Here is a 25,573-nt window from a genome sequence, read left to right as displayed (position 1 = left end):
TATATTCTTGGCCTCCTTTTGAGGTTCTACCACGATAACCATTGGTGGCTACACATGCCCTACAAATTTTACATGAGATAGAGTGCTCAATTTGTTCTCAGCCCCTTGATGTGTGATAAGGGGGATTTGGACATTTCTTCCACCTTTCCTACATCTCTCTTTACCTAGTGTGATGGGCTAGATGCCTAGTGTGTAGATACGCCATTGACTTGGCTACCTTGGTAATTCAGAATCTCCTCCCCAATATACTAGAGATTGTTTCACAGAATGGGAGTTCAATCAATCTCACATGATGTAAGAGGACTTGATAGTGTTAGCAGTCGGGCATTAATACTATCTTAAAGGGCTTCAAGGAGCTAGCAGAGCTAGAGTGGAGTGAGGCAGAGTCCCAATAGTGTGACATGCTACTCTAGAGGAGAGAAGGCACATGATACTTGAGTGTGTTAGTAGAGCTAGTTCTAAATAGAACATCGACTGAGTCTTATCGAGAGAGAATCTTGATTGCTAAGGAGATAACACATGTTGAGTGGGAGACATGTTCGTGCCAACTTTACTTTTTGGCTAGAGAGAGAGATGAGATTACGAATAGCACAAGACGTAGAGATTGAGAGGGCACTTGAGAGACGGTGCAAATAGGTATATTACTACAAGGGTGAAAGCATGAGAAGGTGGTACACTTTCTACTAGTTGCATTGGTTGCTACCACACTTGAAAACAACCAATATTTATGGATTTAATATCATCATAAGATGTATTTAGCAATTTATCTAGTGCCTTTTAGATATATTAAATGTGAAACAAGATTACACAACCATGTTTTAATTCTCTAACTCTGCATAAGATGTATTTAGCAATTTATCTAGTGCCTTTTAGATATATTAAATGTGAAACAAGATTACACAACCATGTTTTAATTCTCTAACTCTGCATAAAAGTGTTTTACCAACCAGTTGTAAAACACTGTCCATGACACAAGTTTTCAGTCCATCTTATCATGCTTTCACCCTACAATGTGCACCCATGTGGAGTCTTCATGATGGGAGGCTATTATTTTCTGATGAGTTATACAATCTCCTCAGTAGAGAGAAGGTTTTAGAGACGATGATTGTAATTGGTTAGATTTGGATAGTGAGATAGTGATCAAACCTAGAGTAGTCGGGAAAGCACTTACTTGTTGTAGTTATTATATAATGTTTTTTACTATTGTTTAGTGGCTAAGATTGTAGTTTCTTGATTCTCCATATGTATTATTCTCTCATATTTATATATCATCCCATTTTAGTTTTATATAACTGCATGGTTTTGCTCTCTTCCTCTCTCCAATATGCAAACATGTACACAAACATTCACACACACACGCACACATATATGTACATGCACATGCACACACATACACACACATGTGCTTACATAATACACACAACATTCATACGCACAAAGTTATCCACACATTTCTTCTTTTAGCATGTTTTGTCTCTTAAGAGCCTTCTATTTTTACTGTACTTGTCACTTACAGATGTGAACATGCTTCGATGGTGACTAAAGTTTTCAAGTGTGTATGTGTGCAAACCATCCTCACTCTTGCAACGTTTGGTCACCATTCAAGCTCATTTGGTTGGAATGTGTGTAGGGGAGATGTCCTCTTTTTAATGTGTCTTGGCCCTAGAGAGTCGCTTAGAAATTAGGCCTTTGGTCTACACAATCCAACCAAATGTACTTGGATGGTGACCAAACTTTATAAGAGGGTGGGTGCACTTCTACACACATAAAGTCTCATTACCATCTCAACATATTTGCATCATTAAGGGGCAAGTACTAAAAACCGAAGACCCTTAAGAGATGAAAAATAATTAAAAAAAGAAGACCCTAAGGCTGGATGGTGAGGGATAATATTTCTCAAATAAATTCAGTGACTATTTGAGAGAGCATGGGATAAAGAGGCAGTTTAGATGTAGGTACACCCCACATGCAAAAAAGGGTTGTATAAAGGAAAAAAACGGCATGTTGTAAAAGTTTCCCATGCATTGATAAATGAGAAAGGGATTCCTTATTTTTTTCGGCCTGAACTAGTGGTAACTACACTTTTTATCATAGGATTCCCATTGCAATAGTTCATGGCATGATTCTTCAAAAAACGCTTACTAGTAGAAAAGTAGATTTGGAGTACTTGAGAGTGTTTGGTTGTATTGCTTATGTAAATGTACCACATGAGGTGAGAAATAAGTTGGATCCAAAAATAAAAAACTATATATTCATTGGTTATTCCCTTGATAAAAGGTTACAGATGATATAGCCCCAACACTACAGCATAAGATGCGAGCGAGTATTCGGGATGTTATATTTGAAGAGAAGAGTAGAAGGTATATGCTAGTGAAGACTTAAAGAAACTTAGTGGAGACAAAGATAATACTTTAGCAAATGATTCTATTGTAAAAGAACTTGGTTAATTAGGTTGAGGTAGAATGTTAGGAATTTTGATATGCCGTGTGGTGGTACTATAGGTGCCAAAAAATAATAATTTTTACATGTATCATGAAAGGGAAAAGAAAAGGTGGATTAACCTTTTGTAATGTGTAATATTTTAGCAATTCACTCCTTTTTTGGTGGAGATAGTGGCTCAAAACGGAGCCTTGATGAGTAGTTTTAGATCCCATTATTATTACACTTGTTATACACTAAGAGTTAAAGTAGTGTTGATAATATCCTTAATAATGGTCTAGGTGTGCGTAGGTCTACTAGACTCAAATATCTAGGTGGATCTATTGAGAGATATGATGGGTATACAATCAATCCATCATTATCCATATATGATCAAATCTATATAAGATGTATGGTCCACATGTTTTAAGGAGGCAATTGGACAAGGGCATTGGAAAGATTACATGGATGAAGCTGTAGATGTCTATGTTATATGCGAATGAGACATAGGATTTGGTGCATTTACCTAAGAAAAATAAGGCAATTAGATGTAATAAATGAGACCTGCAATTTGTTGCATTTACCTAGGCAAAAGAAGGCAATTGGATGTGAGAAATGGATCTATAAAGTGAATCATAATTCAAATGATTATGTTAGTAGGTATAAGGCAAGATTGCATACCAAGGGACATGTATAGAGATGTGGAAGTAACTATGAGGAAGCATTAAACCCGGTTACTAGGATGGCAATTGTGGAAGCAATCATTGTTATGGCTACAACTAAGGGATAAGTATTTACATTAGATGGATGTAAAGAAGCTATTTTTACATGACAAGGGAGTTTACATATGGTATAGACCTCTAGAATGAGGATTACGCACACCTATATTTTGTTTGTTTTTGTAGGTTGTGCAAAGCCATGTATTGCTTGAAGAAAGCACCTAGAGCATAGTAAGACAAGTTGGGAGTACCGTGTTACTATTGGATTTCAAATATCCGATGCTAATTTCTCACTTTATGTGAATATCACTATGATGGAGGGATTATGTTAGTGGTCATATATGTTGATGTCTTGATTGTCACACGTGACAATGATGATGACATTCATGAGGTAAAGATTCTTCTTAATAAGAAGTTTGAATCAAAAGTTTTGGGTGAGCTATGAAACTTCCTGGGGATAGAGGTGATTAGACCATATGATGGGATCTGGCTTTTTTATAGATCCAAATTGCCAATATGTTTTGAACATGTTGTCCAATTATAGAAAGATAAGGTGTAAGATAATCTCATTGCCAATCAAACAAAACACGAGGTTCTATGTAAATATAGGTGATCTCTCTTAGAGGACTCGACTATGTTCAGGTATGTAGTAGATAGTTTGACTATCTAGATTTGAGCTATTCAATTAAAGTTATTTTTGTCCCATCAAGTCATGCAAATCTTATTCCAAGCTTTTGTGGTAGTCTAGTGTATATGGTTTGTCAAGATATGGACCCAATCCTTAGAGTCATCTCTCAAGCTTTAGGAGAGGCCATAGTCCTGGTTCTCATCTACACCATCAAATAACTTGTTGCAGCATTTAAACATGTTAACCATAGTGGTTTAGATAGTTGTGTCAAATTCATCCGCCAGAATTACTCAACCCATAGGTCGAGTCTTCTATGTCTTCAGGTTTATCTTTCAGGACCGGTTGCCTTTGCATATATAAATTTGATTAGTTTCCCAATCATGAACCAACTTTGCTTCTCTCATGTAAGAACTTTGGAGGATCATTGTGTACCCTCTTCTCTAAAACTACATTGCCACGAATGTGTGGTGGAAGATTAGTCCGAAGGTCTTGATAATTACCTCTTATAATACCTAAGGGTTTGGATGTGTTCTTGTCAATAATACCTGTTTGTATTCCTGTTGGCAAGCTTTACCATGAGGCTTGTGTCTACAAGTGGTGGGTAACCCCAATCATCTCCCCAGAAATCTTTGGTGATTATGGTGACCCTAGCACAACCATCCAAGTTCATAGAGACCATTAGATAGTCTCTCTTATACATGATAGATAACATGACATTAGTTTTTTGCTTTCAAAATAGTACCCTTTGGTTTTGTTTATGGAGGGAGGATGCTCAATGGGGAATCGAGGCCTCTACCTTTGAAACTAATCAAACCAAGCCCACATGCTCTAGAGACCCATAATTAGTCTCAAATGGCCTTAAACAGAATCAATTCTAGGGCCCTACCTCTGGAGAAACCAAGCCCCACATTTCTAGATGCAATGAGAAGGACTTAGTGGGAGATGAAAGTTGGCCTCTCATCATAGTTAGTGCAACATTTTCTTTGAGGTGATTGGAGAATGACTTTATTTTGTCTCCTTGAGAGGCGGCACCTATTAGGGAAGGATCAATGCACATTGCTTACACATTGATAGGTCCTATCCCAGTTTAGAGTGATTATAAACCCAATGAGTATGAATATTGCCCGCGAATTACCAGCATTGGTGGAGAGACTCATTGGATTAGATGAATGGTAAGTTAAGAGTCCACATAAATGAACCTCACCTTGAGGAGGAGAAGGATGATCAATTTGGTGCAATGCCCCACTGTGCATCCTCAACTTAAGGAGGGAATTGGTTATTTTTTAGGCCTCTTAAGAATGTTTATGGGTCGGTTTAAAGACCATGTGCTGAAGTCTAAGGCTCCCTTTTTGGGTCTATGATTGGCCCTAGAATAGGTTCTGGGATACACTCAAGTAGAGTTAGTGGTCACACTCAACCACTTGCTCTAGCATTGGCTCTAGTTTAGCTTCCTTGTAAGCCCTTGGGCGCTTGCTTCATTCTCTCTTTCTACAACATGGGGATGAGCTACTTGAGTTTATTTGGAAGGTTTTTATAATCTATGAGTTTATTTTATTTGGGAATAGTGGCTTTATGCATGAGATCATTGCCTGTCTCTCACCAGGAAAAAAACATTAGAGCTCTCATACAAACAACTTTTAATGGTTAGCACATCTCATTACGCTTGACAACTTTTAATGGTTAGCACATCTCATTACGCTTGACAACTGATCATACATTGTGTCTTCAAGTACTTGTCGAGGTCTTCTTATTTTGGACCTCTGATTCTGATTCATTAGCCTTTTTAGATGCTACTTTAGCCTTTCCCAAGGTTGCACTTCAGGCTCTTTGGCTACTTGTTTCAAAGTGTAAGCTTGGGACTTCTCCTTATTGGTAGCATTGGATGTTCCTTTGAATTCTACTACAACTTGGAGCCTTGTGATTAGAAAGAGAATAGAAGGGGATATAGGAGACACGGGATATAGGAGACACACCTTATTACACATTGCTCTCGTTTCATCAATACACACCAACAAGTAGAGAAGCTCCATAAAATTTCTTCATTTTCTTCCAAAAAACACAACACACTACAAAACGATAAGTTTACATTGAAATAAAACTAATGCTAATGTCCATACACTTGGCTAATTGAGCATAGCCATTATTATCCACACACACACAGCTAGTCTACTGTCCACACAACACTAATGTTATCCACCCACCAGTTCCCAATGAGATTTAATTCTTAACACTCCCCCTCAAGCTCACTATGCCCATCTCATGTACTTCAAGTTTGTCTACAGTACTTAATTTTCTCTTTACCAAGTGGTTTGATAAAGATATCTGCAACTTGCTCTTCAGTCTTCACCATGTTAAATCTATTTGACCATCCAACACTTTCTCCTTAATGAAATGATAATGGACTTCTATGTGTTTAGTTCTCACATGATAAACCGGATTACTAGCCAATTACATACTTCTAATGTTGTCATAGTGTATGGCAACAACACGTCCATCATAATGTTGTCACAAATCACTGAATAACATTTTCAGCCATACCACCTCACATGTAGCCATAGTTGCTCCTCTGTTCTCTACCTCTATGCTTGATAAATCAATGATGGGGTGGAAACATGTTAACATGCTACAGTGTTTTAGGTTTTTAGTAGTGCTAACATAAAAAATGGGTATGCGGTAAATTTTTTGCAAATAAAATTAGATTTTTTTAGACATTTTACATAAATATTATCTTCTTCAAGATATTTTCAATGATGTATAGCATGATAGGAAATTTCGCATTCTGGGTCATCTTTAGATCCAAAAATCATTATAAAAAGTCATGCTAACTAGTATCTGTCCTGGACACAAAAAGTGTAGAATGTTAACATGCTTCCACCTTGAGGGTTACTTCTTACTGTTGAAATATACAAGTGAATAGGGTGTGTGCGGGAACAAGCCCTTGGCAAGAGGTTGTAAAAGAGAATCTCTAAATGTGAGAAGTTGTGAAAAGGTGAGAAGTATCTACTGGGAGAGAATAAAGGGTAGCATGAGAATATTTAGGAGGTGTGGAGATATTCTGGGAAGAGGTGGAGAGAATCAACCAAAAGAGGTGGAGAGAATCAAGCAAAAGAGGTGGAGTGAATCAAGGAGAAATCAGTGGGATTAGATGCTTGGATGTAAACTCTATAAATTGAGGCATTGGCCTAATGAGAATTTGCTAGTTTTTTACTATCCATGCCTACATTAAGCTATCAATTAATTACTCACTAATCACGTCTTAATTATCATCTAATATCTTTGTTAATGATGTTGATTCTAGCATTTGATCCACCATAGCTCATCACATTGCTGCAAAGTTAACAGGTATCAAAGCCTAGCCTAGAATCCATCAAGTTTATGAGCCCATTATCTTACTAATCACTTAGCTAATTAGAATTAGTAGTAGATAATTAAGATTTTTACCTCTTTTTCAACAAGCTTCTGTATCCCCAGCTAGTGGAGGGGCTTGATCTCCCTCCACGCTTAACAATAGCCTCCAAGCTTTTAGCCACACATAGCCACATGCTCCAGCCCATTCAAGAAATTCATCAAACCGCCAGCACAAGCAGTAGAAAATCGTGATTTTTCCAGTGCCTATTTTTCTGAAGAAAATGGAGATCTTGTCTTCCACAGATGCAATGGCTCTAATTCCTCTTGGCCCTAGGGGTTTTGAAGGGTGCTCTACAAGCTGGTGAAGACAGATTCTGATTTGATCAAGTCTACAGTGAGATCCAAGATCTTCATCAAATTTGCAGGTGACTTTGGTGAAACAGAGATTAAGCATTTAATGTTTGGTCAAATCTTGTGTTTCTTGGCTTAATCCTCTACTAGACTAATTGCTATTGATGGCCTTGAAAGGATTTGAGCTCATTTGAGCTCTAAGGCCTCAAATCTAGACTCCACACATACTCTGTTTTTTTGCACGAAAAACAGAGGATTAATTTGCTAATCAATGATTAATCAGTCCTAATCACTGTATTTTGGATAAATTGAGGGTTTTAATTAACCATTGGGTATCTGATAGAGATCCCTATAACTTCAGATTATTACAATTCGGACATGGTTTGATACTCCAACCATTCCGTACAGATCTGTTACCCTTAGTTTAATGTAATTTCTAGTAGATTTATGTTGATAAATCTATTGTAATCATCACCTAAACATCAGATTGAGTCATAAAAGGGTAGACACTGCCCTTGAATCTTGAAATTGGATGAAGAGGTAAGACTTCCTTTACATCATCTCACGAGTACGGCAGAAGAGATAGCCAAATTTAATGGGGAGTAGTTTTACACATGGCAGACAAAAACCATGTATCTGCTCATGAGGAAAAATCTGTGGGGGCTAGTTGAGGGAACAGATGAATGCCCCCAGAGGTGAGAGGGAAAAATGAGTGGAAGAGCAGGAATGAGAAAGCATTAGGACTTATCGCACTGAGTTTAAATGATGAAATCATTCATCACATCACAGGGATACAATGGGCAAAAGATGCATGGGAGGGACGAAAATAAATTATTTGGCACACAAGCTAAAAATTCAAAGATAAATTTGTTAATGCAATTCTACAATATGGATATGAAGGAAAGTGAACCTTTAATCACACACTTAAACAGATATAAAAGCATTAAGCAACAACTAGCAGCTCTATTGGCAAAAAAGTAGAAGATGATGAAGCACTAGCAGTGCTTCTGAAGAGTGTGGACAAAGATGAATATGAAAACATTGTCGCAACATTAAAGAATGTACCTGAATTGAGTGTGGACAAAGATGAATATGAAAACATTGTCGCAACATTAAAGAATGTACCTGAATTGAAGCTACACGAGATAGAAGGAGCTCTACTAGAGCAAGAGACTAGAGGCAAAGAGAAGAAATGGCTGGACTTAACAATAGGAGAAGAAAAAGAATTCTTCACCTGAGGAGGAATCTCTCGAGGACGAGGACGAGGAAGAGGCAGAGCAGGAGGAAGGACCTTCACTTGCCACAACTGTGGAAAGCCAGGACACATGGCAAGAGACTGCTACAGCAAACCCAGTGGAGAAGGACCGACATCGGTAAACTTCATGGAGGCTCCTAAGAAAGTGGAGTCAGATCATCTTTTCGGAGAGAGAGAGAAACCCCACAACCCAATGTAACATGCCCGAACAGAGTAAAACCACCTCTAAGCCATCGATGATGTAGGCCATGTGGTAGATGTATGTGTGAGCACTTTAGTCAAGGTCATGGGCACTTGTAGTAGCCTTGGACACATAGAGAGAGAGAGTGTCAAGGACTATGAGTTTAGGGACTTGAGGCACTGGTCGCGGACTATCAAGTAAGAAGAAAACTTGGTATAGGGTCCAGGTGTGCTAGGATTATTCACTTGAGGGGAGGTGTTAAAATATACAAGTGAATAGGGTGTGTGTGGGAACAAGCCCTTGCCAAGAGGCTGTAAAAGAGAATCTGTAAATGTGAGAAAACCTATGAAAAGGTGAGAAGTATCTACTAGGAGAGAATAAAGGGTAGCATGAGAAGATTTAGGAGGTGTGGAGATATTCTGGGAAGAGATGGAGAGAATCAAGCAAAAGAGGTGAAGTGAATCAAAGAGAAATCAGTGGGATTGGATGCTTGAATGTAAACTCTATAAATTGAGGCATTGGCCTAATGAGAATTTGCTGGTTTTTGATTATCCATGCCTACATTAAGCTATCAGTTAATTTCTCACTAATCACGTCTTAATTACCATCTAATATCTTTGTTAATGATGTTGATTCTAGCATTTGATCCACCATAGCTCATCACATTGCTGCAAATTTAACAGTTACTGCTCTAACTCACTACAATACTTTGCATGTTAACTGCATATCCACTAGTAGACCTACTGCCATAAGCACCATCTGCCCAATGAGGATCTATGTATCCATGCACCATCACATCCTTTCCATGCTCCTAGAATAAACCATAATGGCTAGTGGTCTTTACGTATCTTATGATCCTCATGGACTTAAGAATCAGATAGAACCAGATTTAGGAGCATGAGGTGCAGTTTGGCCAAGTGTGGACTAGGAGAAGGGGACAAGGAAGGACAGTCAGCTGCATGAAAAGGACTGTCGGCTGCACACAGAGGCTGTTGGCTACAAACGACGACTGTCGGCTGCTGCAGGCGCATCATCATATGTGGCGTTTATGACCAGTCAGCTGGCCAACCAGCAATCGGCCAGCACTCCAAGGGTCCAAGGGCCTATAAATTGGCATTTTTGCTCAATGATTGATTCATTCAACTCCTTTTGAGTGTGACTTCCTGTGACTGCATAAACTAACAAACTATTCTCACTCTATAACATAATTCTGGTCTAGTAATGGTTAAGTAAATCAAGCTTCTGACCATCTTCTTGTACATAGTAATATCATCCATCTCAAAATGTACTAAGGCATTCAAAATATGTTTTGAAGCAAGTCTATTGCCAAGCTCATAAATTTATGATTTATTTGCTACAAAATATACTAAGGCATTCAAAATATGTTTTGAAGCAAGTCTATTGCCAAGCTAATAAATTTATGATTTATTTGCTACAAAATAAAATTTGAAAAGGGTTAGAATATGAACCATACTTCTTCTAACAACATGAGTATGATCAAATATAAATATTTTTTTAGGTGGTAACTTAGATTTCATATAATTCAAAGGAGGAAATGATTCTTCACTATATGTTCTTCTCCAATGGTGTCGCCCATAGGCTTGCATCCAATCATGCCATACTTTGCCAACATATCTAAGGCATATTGTCTTTGTACTAAGGCGATCCGGGGTGGGCAACAAGAAGAGCGGCCTCCAAGCACTCCTCAAGGCTCCCATGTTGCTCAATGGGCTTGGGGCACAACGCATCACAAACATAAGAACCCCAAAACCACACACCCAACAAGAAAAGGGGCACCACCTAGTTATGTGTGTGACCTAGGACACCAAAAATCTTTCCTTGTAGCAAATCAATACAAGCTAACCATATACATCAATCAAAAGGCACACACACTCTCAACAAACACTCATAACATATGATATTGTGTGTGGAGGAGACTAGCATAACACAAATGGATGTACACCAAACTTGGAGAAGAACTTAGAGAGACAATATAAGCTTGATTTTGTTGTCAGTATACACATGGTCTTAAGGTTACGGGAGCCCTCTCACCATACAACCCTCTTACCATGGAATGAAAGGCAACAAATCAAAAACAGGCCCTCAAGCTGCCAAGCATAAAATCACACCACAAAATACAAGGATCGAGTTTACCCTAAATCAAACATCGTACTGCTTTGGTAAAATAACTTTGGAGTTGTAGGAGTCCAAGATTTTGTACACAATTGCACCCAAACTACTAATCTTATTTATGCACAAAGGCAAGATACAATTATGATAGGGAGTATGGCATCACTCAAGCTCTCACAAATGACATAACTAGCTTCAAGCTTCAAGCTTCTCTATGCAATCAAAGGTATTGATGTATAGAGAGAGCTCGCAAGTTCACTATCTCCTTACACACTAGAGTTGGGAGTGGTGTACAATGTGTGTAATCTCCCCTTACAAGGAATGGAGGGGGCTCTATTTATAGGTTTGAGAAGTCCCAATTAGGATTAAGCCTAATCAATCTTATTATGAAAAATCATAGATTATGGATTTTTTTATTTTGAAATGAGAGTGGGCCTCTTCTTATCCCTTGAGTCACATGGATGTGGGCTCAAGGTGAGAGAATTATTAAAGATGAGAGAAGAGTGTGATGTAGAGGTTTGAGCAAATAACTTGTAGTAATGCCTACTCCAAAAGTAGTACAGTAGTGGGTGCTTATTTACAAATGTTAGTGGTTAGTAGTTAGTAATCACTATAAAAGGTTAGTAATACAATGTACAAAATGGGTGAGAAGGGCTGAGACGTTGAGTGAGAGGAGTAAAGATTTGGAAAGATCCTTTGTGTGGTTGAAAGCTCGAAGAAGCTTGGATTCTCCCATGTGTAGATCTTTAAGTTAACTGCCGATCTCCTTCTTGCATTTGATGCCACAAAAGTTGATTGAGGTGAAGAACATGGGGGTTTTTGTAGATGGAAATCCCATATTTTCAGAGGTTAATATGATACATTCATGCTGAATTTTTATGTATTTTTTGAGATTGAAAAAATAATTTAGTAATATGGGAGTAGTAGGGAGAGAAATGGAGATGAGGTATGGGTGTAGAGTAGATATGAGAGCAAATGGATATGGAAGGAGAGGGAAAAGGTGGAGAGGGTGAGAGAGGACATGAAGTTTGCAGGTTTGATGGAGTGAGAAAGGAATGAGTAAGTGTGTAGGTGATGAATGTGTAAGGGAGATGAGAAGAGACTAGGTGTACCTTGCCAAAAAGTGGGCAGACTGGGGTCCAATAAAAAATTCATATCTCAGTGCCATTAGCTCCAAAAATTCTCAAAAAAATTGAGCATATTCCTGAGCTCCCTAGCTAACTTTTGGCTTTTCATAACTAGTCCAAATTCGGAGTGGAGGTGGGCGCAAAAAATTTAGCAGAATCATGTATTTTCTGAATTTTTAAAATCTTTGTGTGGGTCCCCATTGGTGGAATTTCTTGATAGCTCCAAGAGTGAGCCCCCCAATACATCATACCCTGACCTTAGAGACTCAAGTGTATGTGGACACTTGCATGGAGGAGATTTTTTTCATTTTATAAAGGATTTATATAATAAGAAAAAACAAGCTAGTATTTAACTAGTCAACATATCATGACAATATGGTTATTATGATAGGAAAATAAAATAAACAAAGAGATCTAATTGTGAATAAAATATATAAAAATAATTCATATATGAAAAGGTATTTAATGAAAATATATAAAATATTTAATAGTAAAAAATATATACAAAAATACTAAACTATGGAAGTCAAAAGGGAAGGAGACCCTCATTATTTTAGGGTAGATGAGAGAATAAAAGATGAAATAGTCTAAGGGAAAAAGTGATTTGGGTAGTAGGCTTTCTACATGGTGTGGGTAGAAATGTGAGAACATAGGATTTACTTATGCATGGTAAAGTTGAAGCATATGTACAATGATGGTCCAAAAGTATTATGAAGAAATAATAATAATAATAATAATTAATAAATAAAATATACTTAGGTTTTGTAATACACATGCCTAATGAAGTATTTACATATTTGAGAAAATAGAGACCTCCATATTTAGGCCCTTATATAAAATAAAATATTTACACAAAATGGGCCGTAATAATTTTATTTATTTTTGATGAGTAGCTAGCAATTTTTTTTTATAATATAAAAAATATATAGAAGATATGGGTAAAGTCCCTAATGCACACACGCCTATTAACAGTGAAAAGGTATTTATGACAAAGAGTTTATGTGATATTCCTTGGCCGAGGTAGCTCCTTGTGGTAATGTGAATAGCCGAAAAAATGGCTATCATTTAGCCCTCCCCCTAGATAATGGTATATTCATGTACCATCATAATGTAGGCCTTCTAAAGCAAGTGGTGTAATGTGATTCTCTTGTCCATCTTTCTTCTGTTCCTTATGTTTTGCACCACATCCATCACTCAAACCACATAACTTTTATGCCCTTTTATCTCTTTTTTGTGGTTGCTTCTGTAAGTCTGTCGGTAGAATGCGACTCAAGTATGGCTTGAGTCTGTAGCCATTAACCTTCTAAGAATGTTCTTTGCCATCCAAATCCATGAGTTGATAATAGCTAGAGTTGAAAACCTTCTTGACAATGTATGGTCCCTGCCATCTAGTTTCAAACTTGGCATCAAACCGATTATCAAGTCGATTGTCATACCTTAGCACAAGATCTCCTTTTTTGATGCCCTTGTCTTTCAAAGTTGCATTGAACTTCTCTGCTGCTTGCATGGCTTTTCTTCTATAACACTCGTATGCAGCTTCTCTTTTCCACTCTAGCTCAACTAAAGTGAGAAGTTGATCTACCCATGCATCTTGATCTCCTAGTCCACCTTTTCCATGTAGCCGCATTGTTGGAATGTTGAGCTCAATAGGCTGCAATGCTTCTTGACCATAAACCAAGTGAAAGGGCGTAAACCCCGTTGCTTCTCGATAGGTAGTCCGGTATGCCCATAGTGCTCCATCAAGGAACTCATCCCAAAGCTTCGTCTTGTTCTCCACCATCTTCCTTATGATTCCTGCAATGACACCATTAGCCTTCTCTACTAACCCATTTGATTGGGGATAGTAGGGTGTGCTATGATGATGTGAAATATGAAGCTCTTCACAAACTTCGGTGAGCAAACCTTTTCTAAAACAACCTGGACCATTGTCAGAAACAATCTCCAAGGGGATGCCAAATCTGCAACATATATGAGTGTAAACAAATTTGCTTACAGTCTTTCCATTCACCCTTGCGACACTTTGAGCCTCCACCCACCTAGTCATGTAGTCTATGGCCACTAAGATGTATAATTTTCCATTTTTAGTTCTAGGTAGTGGACCCATAGCATCAATGCCCCATTTTTCAAATGGACCACTTGCAATGACTAATTGGCGTGGACCATGTAGCAACAACCTCTTATTACCATTGACTTGGCAGTTATGACAGCTCCTACACCAATGTTGGACATCCACATGTAAGCTTGGCCAAACATACCCAGCAAGCAAAATCTTTTTCATAGTTAGTTCTTGAGCAAAATGGCCACCACATGCTTCTTCATGCAAACCCTCTAAAATGGCTGGAATCTCCTTGGTTGTTGGTACTCTTCTGCACACTTGATCTTTTCCTTTTTGGTAGAGGGCACCTTCTAAGAACAAGAAAGAACTTGCCCTCTTCATGAGCCTCCTCTTTTGTGCCTTTGTGAAGTCTTGTGGGAATTCACCTTCCAAGATGTAGCTCACTATGGGAGCCAGTGCCTCCATTCCTTGGTACTGTGGTTGCTTAATAGCCGCTGCAACCAAGACAACTACTTGCATTTCCTTCTTAACACATGCAATAGCTTGTTGTGCAAGTAGATCAGCATCCTCATTTTGTTTCCTAGGAATATGATACAATTGCACCTCCTCAAGTAGATCAGGATGCTGATCTACTTGTTGTGCAAGTAGATCAGCATCCTCATTTTGTTTCCTAGGAATATGATACAATTGCACCTCCTCAAATTGATTAAACAGCCTACGGATAGCATGAACCTTTTGCCTTAATCTTTCATTCTTGCATGCCCAAATGCCTAAAATTTGCCTTACAATAAGAAGTGCATCCCCTTTTACCAGGAGACGTTGTATCCCTTGATTGATGCACACCTTCAAACCATGAAGTAGTATGTCGTACTCTGCTTCATTGTTGCTAGTAGAACTTGGCAAGTTGACCTTCTCCTTCATAACCACCTCTCCATTTGGGTTGAGCAGCACCAGCCCTCCCCCTGCTTTACCCGTGGCTTTTCTAAAAGCTCCATCAAAGAACAAGGTGAATGCATTAGGTATAGTTTTGGGTGGTGGCAATGGTAGGGTCTTTACTTCAGGCACCTTAATCTCCTTTTTATGCACTCTATAAGTGAGAATCCCTACCAATTGTGCACACACACTATCTTCTACCTTGAAAGAGTATTGGAATTCTTGCAATTCCATAACCCACTTTGTGATTCTAGCACTGATAGTCATTTGAGAAGACACCCAAGGAAACAAATTTTCTGTAGTGAGAATTACAAAAGGTTTTGGTAACAAGTAGGATCTAAATTTTCTCACCGCAAAGATGAGAGCAAGCATCATGAGTTTCGCTTCCGTGTAGCCTTTCTCCAAGACATTCATGACCCTACTAACAAAGTAGATGGGCCGCATCCTAGTACTGTGGGGATCTTGCTGTAACAAAACTGCACCCACTGTTTCCTTTCCAACACTAGAGCTAACAAAGAAAGTGTACTCCCAACAAGGAGACATGAGTGTTGGTAGCTCTGACAAAATGACTTTAATGTTACAAAAGTACTCCTCAAGCTCATTAGACCATGCAAACTCTACTTGTTGAGTCAATTTTTGCAAGGGGTGAAGTAACTCTGAGGCTAAGTGAATGAAGCGTGACATGTACTTCACCTTTTGAATGAATGAGATGGCCTCCTTGAGACTCTTTGGAGATGGTAGGTTGATAAGAGCCTTTGCCTTTGTAGGATCCACCTCAATGCCTTTGGAAGAAACCTTATGACCAAGCAAGATTACTTCATCCTCACCAATATGACATTTGTCGGGATTGAATTGGGTCCCCCATGTCGTAGAGTTTCTTCAAGCCTTCTTCCACCCTCTGCACATGCAAAAATCATCTATGAACACTCTAATGGATTTAATGACTTAGAGCTATAGATGCAAAAATCATCTATGAACACTCTAATGGATTTCCCAAAGAATGCTTGAAACACCATGTTCATGTAACGTTGAAATGTTGCTGGAGCATTGGTTAAACCAAATGGCATGACTCTGAAAGCATAACAACCCCAAGGAATGATGAAGGTTGTTTTCAATTGATCCTCCACCAATGCAATCCCAATTTGAAAGTAACCCGAGTAGCCATCACATATTGTATACTTCTCATGACCTGCTACCTCATTTAGGATCTCATCTTGAAATGGAAGAGGAAAGTGGTCCCTTTTTGTCGCCTCGTTGAGTGGACGATAGTCCACACACACCCTCCATTTGCCATTCTTCTTGGGAGTGACCACGACAGGAGAGACCCACTCTGAATTTTCTACAGGATATATGAACCCCGCTGCTAGAAGCTTTCACCTCTTTGAGTAGTGCTTGCTCCTTGATGACTCCTAGTCTTCGTAGCTTTTGTGCCTTAGGTTTGGCTTCTAGCTTTAGCTCGATCTTGTGTTGAATGGCCTCTACGCCACGCACATCTGTGTAATCTTTAGCAAAAGGCCTAGGAAATTTCCTTAGTACACATTTAAACTCCTCTCCTTCCTCTAATGTAAGCGTTTTTGAGAGCATAGCATCAAACATTTCTTCATCATGCTTAATTTGGTCTTCTTGAGAGCCTACCTCCTCCAAACCTTGACAGGGTGTCTCTTTGTCTTTTGCTCTGAATCTTACCCCCATGACTTCAATGGAAGACTCCTCGTCCATAGTGCTACTGCTGCTTTCTTTCTCTGAGGCAAATGGAGGGTGTGTGTGGACTATCGTTCTTCATCGGTCCAATCCTCCTCTGTTTCGCCTTGAGAAGATTCTTCATTTATCTCCTCTTGTCGTTGCTCCTTCATGTCAAAGATAATCTTCTTACGATTTTCATTCCCGCAAATTAACTTTCCATTTTCCTAATCCTGCAAAGCTCGCATTCTCATTAGCCATGGTCTACCTAGGATAAATGGATAACCACTTCCCTTGGTAGACATAACATAAAAATCAACAACCTTCTTAATGCCAAAAACTTCCACAGAAACATTCTTACAAATCCCAAGACACTTTGCTTTGCTATTGTTTGCCATTTTCACCTTAATTTCAGGTGTTTCATGAATATGCATGCCTAGTTTTTGCATAAGGTCTTCTGTCATGATGCAAATTTGTGCACCCCCATCTACTAGACCCTTCTTAACTAGCCTTCCCTTGATGTAGCAATCTAATATAGGTGTAATGTCCTCATCCATCTCAGCTTGTGAAATTTTTACAACAGGCACATTCTCTTTTGTTTTTCTCCTAGTGCTCACGGCCTTTGTTAATTCCCTCCTAACTTGTGGGCATAAGGCTAGAAATTGAGGCCACGAGATATCAGGACCCTTACCTCTCATGTCTTCCAAAAGGTTGTATGGAGCCATACCATGTCCAAGGGGGAAATCTTGGAGGTTTATACGACGTCGTCTCCTCTTGACTTCCTTGTTTTCCTTCACTTTCTTTACTCGTCCATGGTCACTTTGTGATGCCACACCCTCCTTTTCCTTATCTTTTCCACGCCCTCGTTTGACACCATTTGCTTCAATGTCTACCTCCTTGGCCTTTGTTACCTCTACCACATGTACATTTGGGTCCGGCAAGGGTGGCATTCCTTCCACTCCTGGTGGAGGTGGTCTTGTTGCATTGGGCCTCTGCAAAATCATCGGTTGTTGTTAACTAGTGCCTTCACCTGCATTCATCACTGGATAATTCATGGTAGGCTTCCCTGGCTCCCCACGAGGCCAAGGACAATTATACATCCCATGCCCTGACTCTCCGCAATTCCAACATTGCAAGAGTCGCCTAGGTCGTTGCTCTCGTTCTTCAACCCTTTTAGCTTGGCCCTTCTGTTCCACAGCTTGTGCAAAGTGGATAGTCAAGTTATTTAAAGACTCATTTAACTTTTCTATCACCTCGACTGTGACCTCAGGTAATTCTCTACGAGTGCAAGACTGTACCTCTTTCCTAGGCTTTGAGTCATCAAAGATAAAGCCCCCCCAAGCATACACCTCATCTTTCGGAGTTTCTTGGTAGCCCTAGCCTCAGCAGCATCAAATATTGTGGGCTCTCCTGACTGTACTTGCAATTTTAGTGATGGGTACATCCCTGCAACAAATCTCTCCTTCTTCAAAAATTCTGCACCATCTCCAGGATTAGGAAGACTACGCAACCAAAGAGTCCAAAGACATAAGAATTCTTGCTTATAACTCAATCCTCTAGATCCTTTTGCTTATGAGCAACTATTTCTTGCCATAGCTTTTGTGTGTTCAAAGGAGTGAAGTAATTGTCTCTAAAAAGTTGCATGACCTCCTTGTAATCTACTCGTGCGGGTGCAGGTAGAGATTGAAACCAAGTGGAAGCATCTCTTCATAGGACCAACTCAAACATGTCTAAGCATTCTTGGTCTCCTACCACTCTCTCTATGTGGAGTGCCATTCTAAAGTTTGATAAGAACAACTCAGCATCCTCACCGGGCTCTCCAAAGAATAAGGGGTAGCCACTCATTTGCCTAGTTGTATCCATGCTTAAGAAGAAGAAGCACAAATATGATTGCACAAAGGTCTTCCTTCACTCTCTTTCTCTCTCACTCCTTTTTTTCTTTTTTTCTTTTTTCTTTTTTTTTCTTTTTCAAAGTAGAATGAAAATGTAGACGTCAAAGCTTATGTCATAACGAATCAAAGGCAAAATAAATGGATTAACTGAGGCATTAATGGCTGCTACTTGCCTAGGTCCAAACATACGACGAATGACACGCTGAAATTGTAACTTACTACCAACAACTATGTGTATTTCTTGCCTAGCATAAGAGATTAGCCTACGGTATAAGTCTTCTTGATTCATAAAACTAAGCTAAAACAAGATGAAAATATGCACATCAAAGGAAATGGTGTAATCTACAATGGGAAGTATGACAGGATTAGGTGATGCTAAAATCTCACTTAGTCTTTTTGGACCAAAAAGAAGAACCATGCGTTGTTGGTAGAAAATTTTTCTATCAATGCAAACATTCACTCTAATAGAGTGCACCCAATGAAACTGGTTGAATTGAATCCCAAGGGGATTAGGAGGAGGTGGATTGTTCATGAAAGATCATACAAATGTACCACTTTCCTTCTTAAAATATGATACCCAACAAGCAAACAAGGGAATTTATGTGTCAGAGAGATCGATGTACCTTAAATACCCATTCAAAAACTGCTCGTTCCTCAGTGGGGGCACCAAAATTAAGGCGGTCCGGGGCGGGTAACAAGAAGAGCGGCCTCCAAGCACTCCTCAAGGCTCCCGTGTTGCTCAATGGGCTTGGGGCACAACGCATCACAAACATAAGAACCCCAAAACCACACACCCAACAAGAAAAGGAGCACCACCTAGTTATGTGTGTGAACTAGGATACCAAAAATCTTTCCTTGTAGCAAATCAATACAAGCTAACCATATACATCAATCAAAATACACACACACTCTCAACAAACACTCATAACATATGATATTGTGTGTGGAGGAGACTAGCATAACACAAATGGATGCACACCAAACTTGGAGAAGAACTTAGAGAGACAATATAAGCTTGATTCTGTTGTCGGTATACACATGGTCTTAAGGTTACGGGAGCCCTCTCACTATACAACCCTCTTACCATGGAATGAAAGGCAACAAATCTAAAACAGGCCCTCAAGCTGCCAAGCATAAAATCACACCACAAAATACAAGGATCGAGTTTACCTTAAATCAAACATCGTACCGCTTTGGTAAAATAACTTTGGAGTTGTAGGAGTCCAAGATTTTGTACACAATTGCACCCAAACTACTAATCTTATTTATGCACAAAGACAAGATACAATTATGATAGGGAGTATGGCATCACTCAAGCCCTCACAATGACATAACTAGCTTCAAGCTTCAAGCTTCTCTATGCAATCAAAGGTATTGATGTATAGAGAGAGCTCACAAGTTTACTATCTCCTTACACACTAGAGTTGGGAGTGGTGTACAATGTGTGTAATCTCCCCTTACAAGAAATGGAGGGGGCTCTATTTATAGGTTTGAGAAGCCCCAATTAGGATTAAGCCTAATCAATCTTATTATAGAAAATCATAGATTATGGATTTTTTATTTTGAAATGAGAGTGGGCCTCTTCTTATCCCTTGAGTCACATGGATGTGGGCTCAAGGTGTGAGAATTATTGAAGATGAGAGGAGAGTGTGATGTAGAGGTTTGAGCAAATAACTTGTAGTAATGCCTACTCCAAAAGTAGTACAGTGGGTGCTTATTTACAAATGTTAGTGGTTAGTAGTTAGTAATCACTATAAAAGGTTAGTAATACAATGTACAAAATGGGTGAGAAGAGCTGAGAGGTTGAGTGAGAGGAGTAAAGATTTGGAAAGATCCTTTGTGTGGTTGAAAGCTCGAAGAAGCTTGGATTCTCCCATGTGTAGATCTTTAAGTTAACCGGCCGATCTCCTTCTTGCATTTGATGCCACAAAAGTTGATTGAGGTGAAGAACATGGGGGGTTTTGTAGATGGAAATCCCATATTTGCAGAGGTTAATATGATACATTCATGCTGAATTTTTATGTATTTTTTAAGATTGGGAAAATAATTTAGTAGTATGGGAGTAGTAGGGAGAGAAATGGAGATGAGGTATGGGTGTAGAGTAGATATGAGAGCAAATGGAGATGGAAGGAGAGGGAAAAGGTAGAGAGGGTGAGAGAGGACATGAAGTTTGCAGGTTTGATGGAGTGAGAAAGAAATGAGTAAGTGTGTAGGTGATGAATGTGTAAGGGAGATGAGAAGAGACTAGGTGTACCTTGCCAAAAAGTAGGCAGACTCGGGTCCAATAAAAAATTCATATCTCACCGTCATTAGCTCCAAAAATTCTTTAAAAAATTGAGCATATTCCTGAGCTCCCTAGCTAACTTTTGGCTTTTCATGACCAGTCCGAATTCGGAGTGGAGGTGGGCGCAAAAAATTCAGCAGAATCATGTATTTTTTGATTTTTTTAAATCTTTGTGTGGGTCCCCATTGGTGGAATTTCTTGATAGCTCCAAGAGTGAGCCCCCCAATACATCATACCCTACCCTTAGAGACTCAAGTGTATGTGGACACTTGCATGGAGGAGATTTTTTATCATTTTATAAAGGATTTACATAATAAGAAAAAACAAGCTAGTATTTAACTAGTCAACATATCGTGACAATATGGTTATTATGGTAGGAAAATAAAATAAACAAAGAGATCTAATTGTGAATAAAATATATAAAAATAATTGATATATGAAAAGGTATTTAATGAAAATATATAAAATATTTAATAGTAAAAAATATATACAAAAATACTAAACTATGGAAGTCAAAAGAGAGGGAGACCCTCATTATTTTAGGGTAGATGAGAGAATAAAAGATGAAATAGTCTAAGGAAAAAAGTGATTTGAGTAGTAGGCTTTCTACATGGTGTGGGTAGAAATGTGAGGGCATATGATTTACTTATGCATGGTGAAGTTGAAGCATATGTACAATGATGGTCCAAAAGTATTATGAAGAAAAAATAATAATAATAATAATAATAAATAAATAAAATATACTTAGGTTTTATAATACACACGCCTAATGAAGTATTTACATATTTGAGAAAATAGAGACCCCCATATTTAGGCCCTTATATAAAATAAAATATTTAAATGGACCGTAATAATTTTATTTATTTTTGATGAGTAGCTAGCAATTTTTTTTTATAATATAAAAAATATATAGAAGATATGGGTAAAGTCCCTAACGCACACAGGCCTATTTACAGTGAAAAGGTATTTATGACAAAGAGTTTATGTGATTTTTCTTGGCCGAGGTAGCTCCTTGTGGTAATGTGGATAGCCGAAAAAATGGCTATCAGTACCAACCAAATATCATATGATGTCTTGATAACATCAATGCCAAGAAAGAATCTCATCTCTCCCAAAATGTTCATGCCAAACTGGCTGCTTAACATGCTACCTTCACATTGGCAATGTCATTTCCACAATCATCTATGACTATCAAGTCATCCACATAAATCATAATCACGACCACACTATTTCTGTCTTCTTCATATATAGTGAAGAATTTGAATTTCCCACATGAAATCCAATGCAAATAAGATACCTACTAATCCTATCACCCCATGCTCATGGTGCTTGCTTCAGCCCATATAATGCTTCTTTTTCTTTTTCTTTTTTTTGAAAGTATAATCATGTTATAGTTGAAATAAAGTTACATTATCAACCTTTTAGTGCTATAATCCTTAGGTTTTAACACTATTATGAGCAAAATAGGTAACTGACGAGGGTTGCCTAAAACGATTCGCTCCCCAAAATGTGTGAAATCTTAAAAATGGCTTAAAAACATAGTTTTTTGAAAACACATCAAGAATTCCATGTATAAATTTAAAAAATACATGAATTTTGCTATTTTTTTCAAGATTAAAAACACGTGTGACCTTTGTAGATTTATAAACCGCTGTTGTTTGTGACATAAAAATAAACTTGACTTATAAAATGACATAGGAGTCTACAAAACTTAAAGAAATATCAATCTTTTTTAAATAAAAAATTATTTTAAATAAATTTCATGAATTAAGACACTTTTTTTAATGGACTTTCTTGGGACAAATTCTACCACTATGCATAAATATGCACATTATTTGATAAGCACTCAAAAAATATTAGAATACAAAACAATATAAGCTCCATAATTTATGATAAAATCTACAAACATGCTTGAGTCTATTTCTAGACCCAAATAGTAAAGCCTTTAGTATATACTTACCTTGATAGTTTGCATGGTATAATTATTTGCTCTATTATTTTTATAAGCAGATAGTGGGCATGATATACAACCAATGCTAAGAGTTTAAAGAGGTCAACTTATAGGTGTGCAAAGGTAGACTTGTATTCATATATACATGTAGAAGATGGTAACTATGGAGGCTTTGCATAAACTTAAGCATGTTAAAAGATATATTTTTTCAGCAGGACAATCTTAGAGGTAGACATCATATAGCCTATGTGGGTGTAAATTTCAACCCACAAAGGCATTTGTTTTCATGAAGGGAATTTTTGTTATGCAATATGGATAAAGGTGACAGGAAGAAATTGTTGCCTATATCATGTCCCTATGTGGTGGTAGTGGCAAAAATTCATAGTATGCATATATTGATGTTGGATCCAGATAGCCATTATCATGAACATAGGTGATGGTATATCTAAGAGTAGTGTAGGAATGAGCTCTAGTTATAATTATTTATAGTGCATGTGAAGGATGTTGAAAGATGGTATGTCTAAGAGTAGTGTAGAATGAACTCTGGTTGTAATTATTTAGAGGACATGCAAAGGATGCTGAGAGATGCAATCTTCGCTCGGATCGCGACATTGTCTTTGTGTACAAAGAGAAAAGAGAGAAGCTTAGGGCTTCTAGAATGGTGGTAGATAAGAGCTTAGAGCTTTCACGATGATGGTAGATTTAAGGTCCCCTATGCTAGAGAGCATACTACTGCACATAGGCATGGCAAAGTCCACCTCCTCGACATAGATGGTCGCACCATGTGTATTTGCTTATAGTTCTTCAACTTTAAAATATAATTAGAGAACAAAAATCAGGATTAGCGAATCAATCGACTTGTGGTATTCCAAATCAATGGAACCTTGCACATTTGGATTAAAACATTTGGATTAAAACCAATGGATTATAGGTCATCATGGACTATCTCATCTAGTTGTTCTGTTATCACGATTTTTTTGGCATCTATTATGTAGCGATATTATTTATGATACAAAGGTTACATGGTTACATAGATAAGCATTTTTTTTAATGACCTCCTCTCAAATTTGTAGTCAAAGGTTGCGACCATATGTGTTTTTCATGTCCTTTAGCCATAAACCTATGTTCTACCTATATCACCTTATTCTAGGTATATTTTTTCTTTAATTCTATGCAAAACATCAAGTTGAAAAGTTGATGTTTTGCATAAAATCAATGTAAAATATCAACTTTTTCATAAAACTTAATGTTTTACATCAACTCGATGCAAAAACATCGAGTTGTGTGAAAAAGATGATGTTTTGCATCAACTCAATGCAAAACATCAACTTTTCGACTAAAAGTTGATATTTTGCATCATCGAGTTGATGCAAAACATCAAATTTTCCACAACTTGATGTTGTGTATCGAGTTGATGCAAAACATCAACTTTCTTACATAACTTGATGTTTTGCATCAAAGTTGATGTAAAACATCAAATTTTTCACACAACTCGATGTTTTGCATCGCAAAACAACAACTCTACCACAAAACTTGATGTTTTGCATCAAATTTCAAGATGCTCCGAAGAAGAAAGTTGGAGGATCAGAGGTTGATTTTCACAAACAGCCTTTTTTAGTAATTTCGTCCGCCAAAAGCATTCTCAGACAACCGATTCCACAAATTTTGAGTATAAATACAACTATGTTTCGATGCGATTTGCAGACGTCACAAAGCAATTTGTTGATGCAGCAAGTCGCTTTGCGACCTCTGCAAATCGCATCGAAACATAGTCATGCTGGTACTCAAAATTTGTGGAATAGGTCATCTGCGCATGCCATCGCAAACAAAATCACTAAAATAGGCCGTTTGTGAAAATCGATCTCTGATCCTCCAACTTTCTTCTTCGGAGCATCTGAAACTTAATGCAAAACATCAAGTTTTGTGGTAGAGTTGATGTTTTGCTTCAACTTTGATGCAAAACATCGAGTTGTGTGGAAAAGTTGATGTTTTGCATCAACTTTGATGCAAAACATCGAGTTGTGGAAAAGTTGATGTTTCGCATCAACTCAATGCAAAACATCGAGTTGTGTGGAAAAGTTGATGTTTTGCATCAACTCACTTTTCCACACAACTTGATGTTTTTTAACGAGTTGATGCAAAACATCAAGTTTTATTGAAAGTTGATGTTTTACATCGATTTTATGATGCAAAACATCAACTTTTTCATAAAAGTTGATGTTTTACATCAAAGTTGATGTAAAACATTAAGTTTTGTGGGAAGTTGATGTTTTACATAATGTTGATACAAAACATCAAGTATTGTAAAAAAGTTGATCTTTTGCATAGAAATTTATTGTTTTGAATATAAAGTAATGTTTTACATCAACTTGATTCAAAATATCAAAATTTCGTAAAAGTTGATGTTTTGTATTAAGTTCATGGAAAACATCAACTCTTAGCTGAGAAGTTCTTACTCAGCATTAAGTTGGCCGCAAATGTTATAGTTAAAACATCCTTACTATGTGTAGTAACCAATAGGATTCGAACCTAAGTTCTTGTCTGATATTTAAAGTATTTTGGAAAGTATAAACTTTTGTTTCTTAAAGAGACATTTTTCATACTTTCTAAACTCATTTAA

At 37.8% G+C, this 25,573-nt stretch overlaps 2 protein-coding genes across 13 annotated transcripts in view; one reads left to right on the top strand and one right to left on the bottom strand.

Annotated features, from left to right (window-relative positions):
• LOC147602813 (uncharacterized) overlaps window positions 1-25,573 on the top strand; it is a 54,092-nt gene that overhangs the window by 19,377 nt on the left and 9,142 nt on the right. The window lies entirely within an intron of this gene.
• LOC147602814 (uncharacterized) lies at window positions 4,301-15,380 on the bottom strand. The gene is made up of 3 exons (XM_086797588.1): window positions 14,907-15,380; window positions 13,852-14,816; window positions 4,301-4,412 (listed from the first exon to the last, which is right to left on the bottom strand). The coding sequence occupies exons 1-3, from the start codon at window positions 15,378-15,380 to the stop codon at window positions 4,301-4,303; spliced, it is 1,551 nt and encodes a 516-aa protein (XP_086653714.1).

This window comes from Cibotium barometz, chromosome 66, assembly GCF_041138505.1.
Source record: "Cibotium barometz isolate CiBa-2024 chromosome 66, ASM4113850v1, whole genome shotgun sequence".
NCBI classification, from domain to species: domain Eukaryota; kingdom Viridiplantae; phylum Streptophyta; class Polypodiopsida; order Cyatheales; family Cibotiaceae; genus Cibotium; species Cibotium barometz.
Note: the sequence above shows the minus strand (reverse complement) of the source record. Positions and strands in the feature narration are given on the sequence as shown.

What these genes read in the sequence shown, in the direction of transcription:
- LOC147602814 (XM_086797588.1), bottom strand. Translation starts at nt 15,380, where the DNA reads ATGGAATTGCAAGAATTCCAATACTCTTTCAAGGTAGAAGATAGTGTG. An exon ending in TGTTTAATCAATTTGAGGAG is followed by an intron (nt 14,817 to 14,906) that starts GTGCAATTGTAT and finishes CTACTTGAGGAG; the next exon opens with GTGCAATTGTATCATATTCC. An exon ending in ACCTATCGAGAAGCAACGGG is followed by an intron (nt 4,413 to 13,851) that starts GTTTACGCCCTT and finishes TGGTTGTGCTAG; the next exon opens with GGTCACCATAATCACCAAAG.